General features: G+C 42.3%; 1 protein-coding gene across 1 annotated transcript; it reads right to left on the bottom strand.

Annotated features, from left to right (window-relative positions):
- Positions 1 to 1547: 1547 nt before the first annotated feature.
- Positions 1548 to 7599, bottom strand: LOC308322703 (uncharacterized protein). The gene is made up of 4 exons (XM_080774097.1): positions 7340 to 7599; positions 5181 to 5291; positions 4108 to 4227; positions 1548 to 3648 (listed from the first exon to the last, which is right to left on the bottom strand). The coding sequence occupies exons 1-4, from the start codon at positions 7575 to 7577 to the stop codon at positions 2009 to 2011; spliced, it is 2109 nt and encodes a 702-aa protein (XP_080630223.1). The 5' UTR covers positions 7578 to 7599; the 3' UTR covers positions 1548 to 2008.
- Positions 7600 to 7684: the final 85 nt, after the last annotated feature.

The raw sequence follows: 7684 nt of genomic DNA, 5'->3' as shown, positions 1-7684 counted from the left end.
GATTAACCCATTCTGACCTGAGATCAGATTCTAAAAATGTCAGTCGCTCTTCGATTTTTCTAAAATAGCAGACCTACAAGCTCGTAGCGCGCCACTCGGTGGCGCGCTATGAGCTTGTAGATCTGCTATTTTTCAATAGATAAAGCACGACATGATGCTGACACCAAAATGGGTGCCCGGTCAGAATGGGTTAAAGGTCAGATCTGTGGCTTCAAAACAGGTCTGTGGTGGAAACCAGTGAAAGGGTGACATCACGGCTCCCTTTCGTGCATTTTTCTTTTCTTTTTGTTGTTGTTGCAGTATTTAGATTTGAGAGAGAAAAAAAATGGGATTTGCCAGCAGTGTAAACAAAGTCTTTGTCAGACTAGTAAACTGTAAACTGCCTTAAATGATGTATGGTTGATTGTATGTAGGCTAAAAATGAAGCCTTTTAAATTGTGCATGCGGTCTGTTTTTATCTCTATTTAAGTGTTGCCGTTTTTATTTTTTTCTTCTTTTTGGCCAGACTGTGAAGCTCAGGTATAATATATGAACCATTAACAATGTGCAGAACAGTGATTTCTTTTTTCTTTTTCCTATAGAATACAACAAATGAATCATCAGTCGACAATCCACATCTAGTACCAATGCAAATAAATGTGATAAGCCCCACGTGAAGCATTGCATTGTGTTTTGTTGTGACCAGGCTGCAAGTATTAGTTCAGTCAGACAACTCACCAATAGACTTACCAATATGTATTACAGAATGAGTAACAAGTGTATGTGCATATGATATTTGACTTGGCATTCGGCTCTGCTGGATTTCTCCCTGCTCGGCACGATTAAGCAACAACATAAAACATAAAGAGCAGGGAGATAGATATACAATAACCCCCCCCCCCCCCGTGGGGAGCATAAATAGCAGAGCCCACCAGTGGTGCTGGGGTGGTGGTGGGAGAAAACATCACATACAACCGGGGACCGTGTGCAGAGGAAGGCAGGAAGAGCAAGAGCATGCAGTCTAGCGAGCTTAAGTAGCCCGCCCAATATTGGTCAGCTGACTGCCACATCGGCGAATGACGTGTGGGACTTGTGTTAACCCCTTGAGTATGGTATGCGCCTTTGAGCATGGCATGACCCCCCTCGAGTATGTCTGAATGAACTAACTAGCAAGCTACGTCTCATTTACTGGATGTAGTGACCAGGCATCAGTTACTGCATGTTGTTAGTGACCAGGCTGCAAGCATCAGGTTCTGATTTGAAGCCAATGAGGATGTCATTGAAACAATGCAATTCTTCTCATTCATGGCCTGCCCTAGAACACGTTCCCAAGTTATCAAGTATCATTAATGTCGTAATTTTATCTACTGGCCCCTTGCCATTTTTGTAATGTGGCCCACAGGTAAATCTATTTGAGTATCCCTGCCGTAGGGGGTCACCAAAAAGACTACTAAAATGGATGTTACACCGGTATATATTTTTTTAATTATGTAAATTAACACACATTTTTGATTGAATACTTTATTAGACAAAATAAAATTAATAATAATAAAATTAAACGGCACAGATCGTACATTAAAACACTTGTGCTCAATGGATAACACAAATGTCATGATGGGGACTTCGATTGTGGTCCTCGTTACTGTTACTGTTGCACCCTCTGGTGGTGTGGAACGTGTGTAGAATTTGAAGTCGGTGGGTCTAACGGTTCTGGAGTTAACGTGGATTACAGACGTACACACAGAGACTTGGTGCATTTATAGTTATTATCGTATTTGTTTGTGTTCAGACTGCTGCGTTGTGTGATTGTCATTGCCATTCAGGATTAGAATGATGACTGCAGCATCACTCCCAATCTTCCGCTTTTTATGGGATGTATTCCCATGCTTTTTTGTCGCTCTGGATTAAGAGCGTCTGCTAAATGCACGACAACACAGATGAGGGGAAATGATGTTGTCACTAACAACTTCTCCCCTGTTGAAATCCTCCTATCTTCAGATGCACATTTTAACCAAAGCAACTGTACACATTAAGGACTTGACCCCATATGAGTCATCATGTGTCTTCGTAGTGTACTCCTTTGATTAAAGCTTTGGTCACAAACGCTGCAGGTAAAAGGTTTTTCCCCTGTATGAGTCATGGTGTGTTTTTGAAGATCACCCTTCTGACAGAAGCCTTTGCCACACTTTTGACAAGTGAAGGGCTTTTCCCCTCTATGTCTCATCATGTGTATTTTTAGATTATCTGCTCCACTAAAGCCTTTGCCACAAACACTGCACGAATAAGGTTTTTCCCCTGTATGAGTCCTGGTGTGTTTTATAAGCGCACGGTTTCGACAGAAGCCTTTGCCACACATTTGACAAGTGAAGGGCTTTTCCCCTGTATGTCTCTTCATATGCGTTTTTAAATTAACTTTTTGACTAAAGCCTTTGCCACAAACGGTGCATTGAAAAGGTCTTTCCCCTGTGTGAGTCCTGCTGTGTATGTCTAGATGAGACTTGTGATAGAAGCCTTTGCCACAAATTTCACAAGTTAGGATCTTTTCGCCTGTATGTGTCATCATGTGTATTCGTACTAGTGTATACATTCGACTAAAGCCTTTGTCACAAATGCTGCAGGTAAAAGGTTTTTCCCTGTGTTTTAAGGGCTTTTCCCCTGTATGTGTCATCATGTGTATTCGTAAGTAACACTTTCGTTTAAAGCCTTTGTTACAAACGCTGCAGGTAAAAGGGGTTTCCCCTGTGTGTGTCATCATGTGAATTTGTAGTGTATACTTTCCGCTAAAGCCTTTGTCACAAACGCTGCAGATAAAGGGTCTTTCCCCTGTATGTGTCATCATGTGTTTTTTCAGATCTGCAATTCCTCTAAAGCCTTTGTCACAAACGCTGCAGGTAAAAGGGGTTTCCCCTGTGTGTGTCATCATGTGAATTTGTAGTCTATTCTTTCGACTAAAGCCTTTGTCACAAACACTGCAGATAAAGGGTCTTTCCCCTGTATGTATCATCATGTGTATTTTCAGATTACCTGCTCCACTAAAGCCTTTGTCACAAACGCTGCAGATAAAGGGTCTTTCCCCTGTGTGTGTCATCATGTGAATTTGTAGTGTACACTTTCGTCTAAAGCCTTTGTCACAAACGCTGCAGATAAAGGGTCTTTCCCCTGTATGCGTCATGCTGTGTGTTTTTAGTGCACTCGGTTTACCACGGCCTCTGCCACAAACCGGACTGCTCGTGGAGCGAGTTTGGTTTGATGAGTTCAGGCCCTGGGACGGCTTGCTGAAAGACAAGCTGGGAACATTTTGCGTCTGGTGTGATTTCAGTGTGTTTAAGGCTGACTGAGCTTCCCTGGTCTCTTCCCAATCCTCATCTCTGCCATCGGTGTCAGATTCTGAACAGTGTGAAGAGGGGAGCTCCTCATCTCTGCCATCGGTGTCAGATTCTGATTCAGTTGAGGTGCTGGCTAGAGGCTCTGCCCCTCTGTTTCCCTCATCCTCACTTTTCCCTGCTAGTAATGTCATTGTTGACGCATCAGCCTCCTCTGGTCTTTGAAGCAGCTCCTCCTGTTTCTCTTTTATCCGTGAAGGCTCTGGTTCCTCCTGTTCCAGACTGGGGCTCCTGTCCTGCTTTTCAGGCGAAACCTCCTCTTTACACACAGGCAGGAGCAGGAAGTCTAGGCAGAAGGGTAAAACATTGAATGTTTGAACTTAACATTGTATCCGTCTCTGTTCAAGTTGTTCTTGTTCCTGTCACTACGTTGCCATCAACTTGCAGAGAGAAAAACGCATTTTTTAGCATGAAGTTATGTTCTGGCAAAAAGTTAGTCATCAATAAAGAATACTAGCATTGTCACGTCCAGGGGGTGTACGTGTACATCAAGCTGCCTATGCTCTGGCCTTAGAATTTCTGCCATAATGGTTGCCATAAAGTTATACTATTTGGAGTTGCGTCACGGCAAGGGAAAGCACGACTCAAACCCAAATTATTTCGAGTTGTTCTAAAACCAGATTATTATGGTAAACTTGCATAAAATAACTCTTTTAGACAATGTTGTAAACAAAAGCCAGCTTCTATGTAGAACCTCCTTCATAGTGTTGTCCAGTAAAGTGACGTTTTATGATTCACCACTCACGTTTTGGGATATTGGGGATAACAATGATGGCATTGTGACACGGCAGAGTGACAGGTTCCTCTTTAATCTGTGGAGATTGTGGTTCCTCCTTGACCAGACTGGGGCTCCTCTCCTCATGTTCTTTACACACAGACAGAAGGAGGAGAGAGTCAGCACAACAACTCAAAGAGTTTTTCATACTGGATGTCATTTAGTCTCCTACTTAAGAGTTCCATTAGTATCACTGAAGTAAAGTGAAAGGTTGGCCAGTAGATTTACTCTCTTGTCAAACGATCAACTTCATCTGCCCAATAGATCATAAACAGACAGACATTGTCATTGTGCTCAAAGAATATTGAAAAGACTGTTTAGAAACAAGTTCAAGGAATAAAAGTCACTATTAGAATATAAATTGAATAAATACAAGGACATGAGACAATGTGAGCTAAACAGTAGGACGGTGTAGTACAAGTAGCATCTGGCTGCAATGTGCAATATTTAATGTCGTCCAACACTGACACCTAAAGGTCTTTTTCAGTCAGTGTCAGTGGAGGGAAAGAAGCTGTTTTTCTGCCTGTTTGTTCTGCCTTTTCATTGCCCAGACTCCAGTACCCTGTTCCAGAGAGGAGGATAAGTAAATATATTGATGCCTTATCAGGTCACACTGATAAGAATCAGTATGCACGCGCAGGCCGGCACCAAAAGCACAGGGAAGGGTGGCGTGTCGGTTAAAAGGAATATTTAGTAAATAATGAATCAAGCAACTTAAAAACTGTCCAGGGTGTTCACAAAAGCCTGAGTAGAAATTAACGCATTTCTACATGTTTGGAAGTAAGATATGTGTAATATACAGTACAGCTTGTACATTTGTAGAACATCCTTCTTGATGCTACTGTACATAGGTACTATGTAAAACACTTTAAATTTATTTACTTATTTATTTACCAGGGAGGGACAGTGCATGTCAATGCAATTAAAACATTTCAGTATTCACAATTCACATCCATGTAAATGAGCCACTCAAATTAGGTAGGAAGAATATTCCCATGATGGGAGTCAGTCTCTATACTAAGAGAGAAGACGTTCACACTCACGTGTCGGGATATTGGGGATAACAATGAAGGCGTTCTGACACGGTAGAGCGACAGGTTCCTCTTTAATCTCCTTGAGCAGACTGCAGCTCCTCTCATGTTCAGGGGAAACCTCTTTACACACAGACAGAAGGAAAGGAAGACGTTCATGTTCAGGGGAAACCTCTTTACACACAGACAGAAGGAAAGGAGACGTTCATGTTCAGGGGAAACCTCTTTACACACAGACAGAAGGAAAGGAGACGTTCATGTTCAGGGGAAACCTCTTTACACACAGACAGAAGGAAAGGAAGACGTTCATGTTCAGGGGAAACCTCTTTACACACAGACAGAAGGAAAGGAGACGTTCATGTTCAGGGGAAACCTCTTTACACACAGACAGAAGGAAAGGAGACGTTCATGTTCAGGGGAAACCTCTTTACACACAGACAGAAGGAAAGGAGACGTTCATGTTCAGGGGAAACCTCTTTACACACAGACAGAAGGAAAGGAGACGTTCATGTTCAGGGGAAACCTCTTTACACACAGACAGAAGGAAAGGAGACGTTCATGTTCAGGGGAAACCTCTTTACACACAGACACAAGGAAAGGAGACGTTCATGTTCAGGGGAAACCTCTTTACACACAGACAGAAGGAAAGGAGACGTTCATGTTCAGGGGAAACCTCTTTACACACAGACAGAAGGAAAGGAGACGTTCATGTTCAGGGGAAACCTCTTTACACACAGACAGAAGAAAAGGAGCCCAACATCCCAAAGGGATTTTGTTATCCAGGGACGGATCGGATTAACCCCCAGGGCCCCTGGGATGTTTTTTTTGCAGTCCCCCATAACGAGCGTGTGCGAACTGTGTTTTTATCAACTTTTTTACGTAAATTTAACAAAATCAACAGCCAGTAGGGCCTCACACCCAATACGGTGCGGTCCAATTTCCCCCGGGCCCCAAAACACATTTCTTTACATTACTCGTACACATTTTATCCATACATCACGCAAATCGGTAAACACAGTCTCTATAGTCATGTGATCAACACGGATTTGTCCCATTTCCTTCCAAAGCTTGCAGGATTGGTCTGTTTCGAAGAAATTGCCACGAATCATGAACACAGTGTGTGATTTCCGTGAAATTATTACAGGCACATTCCCACTAGTCTGAGGACAAAATGCCACTTACATGTTACAGGTGGCGCTGTAAAAGGGAAATGCCTGATTTTACCTAAAACTGTACCAATCGGTGTACAACTTTGTATTCACACTCCCTAGAGGCCAAGGGAAAACCTTTGCCCTGCATTTTTCCACATATGCCTTTTGCAAAACATTTATTTTTGTTGCTACAAAATAATACAATACAATTTTTTTTTAAATATTACTCCTAAACATGTTGTCCAAACATCACAAACACTCCTATCCTCCTGGTGGAGACCTGTGCCCCGAGAGGCACTTTCTTCTAGTTTGGCCCTGTTCTTATTGTAATATTTGTATATATTTGTTTTGTCATGATCATCTATTATATTGTCTCTGCATTGCCACAACAGTGATGTGGAAGGAATTGCACAGAGTTCCATTGAAGTAAAGTGAAAAAAATATATATAAATAAATGTATTGACTGGTCTAATCTTTTTTCACTCTAGTCCACACCAAATCTCTTGAAAATGGATCGAGGCCCCCTGATGCAAACAAGTCTTTAAGTGCTTTTCTGGTTTCATCCGTTTTTCGTATTGACTTGTTCGTTTGAAATGAATACAAAATTTAAATCAATCAATCAATCAATTATAAAAGTCCCCCCTCCTCGATTACTTCCTGTTTACGTTGAGGGCTGCTCGATCACTACACTCCACTCCAGACTACATGGGAACTTCCGACATCATCGGCCACTTCACTTCACTATTTCTTACGGGATTAAAACACGTCTTTATTGAAAACTACGGACAAATACGTTGCACAAGAACTCTGGCAGCCTCTAACGTTTTGGGGCAAGAGGGTAAGTACGCTTGTATTTTGCATTTTGTACACGTTGAGAGTCGCTCATTTTGAAATGGTGTCTGTCTCTGCAGTGTACACAGGGGGGAGGGGAGTCAGGGGACTTAAACTCTCGATAAATACAGATCTACGAGTTTAAATCTTATCTTATATATAGGCTAGAAAATGAAGCTTTGGACCAACCTGTTCTGTGTAGTGTGACGTGTGGCTGTAGCATCGCGGTCAGCCGTTTGTTTTGTTTCCCCAGCAGAGTTTCTAGTGTCTCCATCTCTCGCTCCAACACAAACACTGTGGCTTTGTGCTTCACACAGTAAACATGATCAACAACACCACGCTGTTTCACCCAAACACACAACAACATCTCCTGCTCTCCCACCGACGCCAGGTGTGCGTTCATCTTCAGCCGTACTACAGACTCCATTTGACGAATTGTACCCCCTTTGTTATTACGAGACATTTTTGCACTAAGCGGATATTTTGGTTTGTAGCCTGTGTCAATGTCAAGCATGCACACATGGCACAGTAAAG

This window comes from Protomyctophum bolini, assembly GCF_963924005.1.
Source record: "Protomyctophum bolini genome assembly, chromosome: 2".
Taxonomy (NCBI): domain Eukaryota; kingdom Metazoa; phylum Chordata; class Actinopteri; order Myctophiformes; family Myctophidae; genus Protomyctophum; species Protomyctophum bolini.
Note: the sequence above shows the minus strand (reverse complement) of the source record. Positions and strands in the feature narration are given on the sequence as shown.

Coding starts and splice junctions, on each gene's coding strand:
- LOC308322703 (XM_080774097.1), bottom strand. CDS start 7,577: ATGGAGTCTGTAGTACGGCTGAAGATGAACGCACACCTGGCGTCGGTG. Junction 5,292..7,339: donor CGTCACACTACACAGAACAG/GTTGGTCCAAAG, acceptor CTGTGTGTAAAG/AGGTTTCCCCTGAACATGAG. Junction 3,649..4,107: donor TATCCCCAATATCCCAAAAC/GTGAGTGGTGAA, acceptor CCTTCTGCCTAG/ACTTCCTGCTCCTGCCTGTG.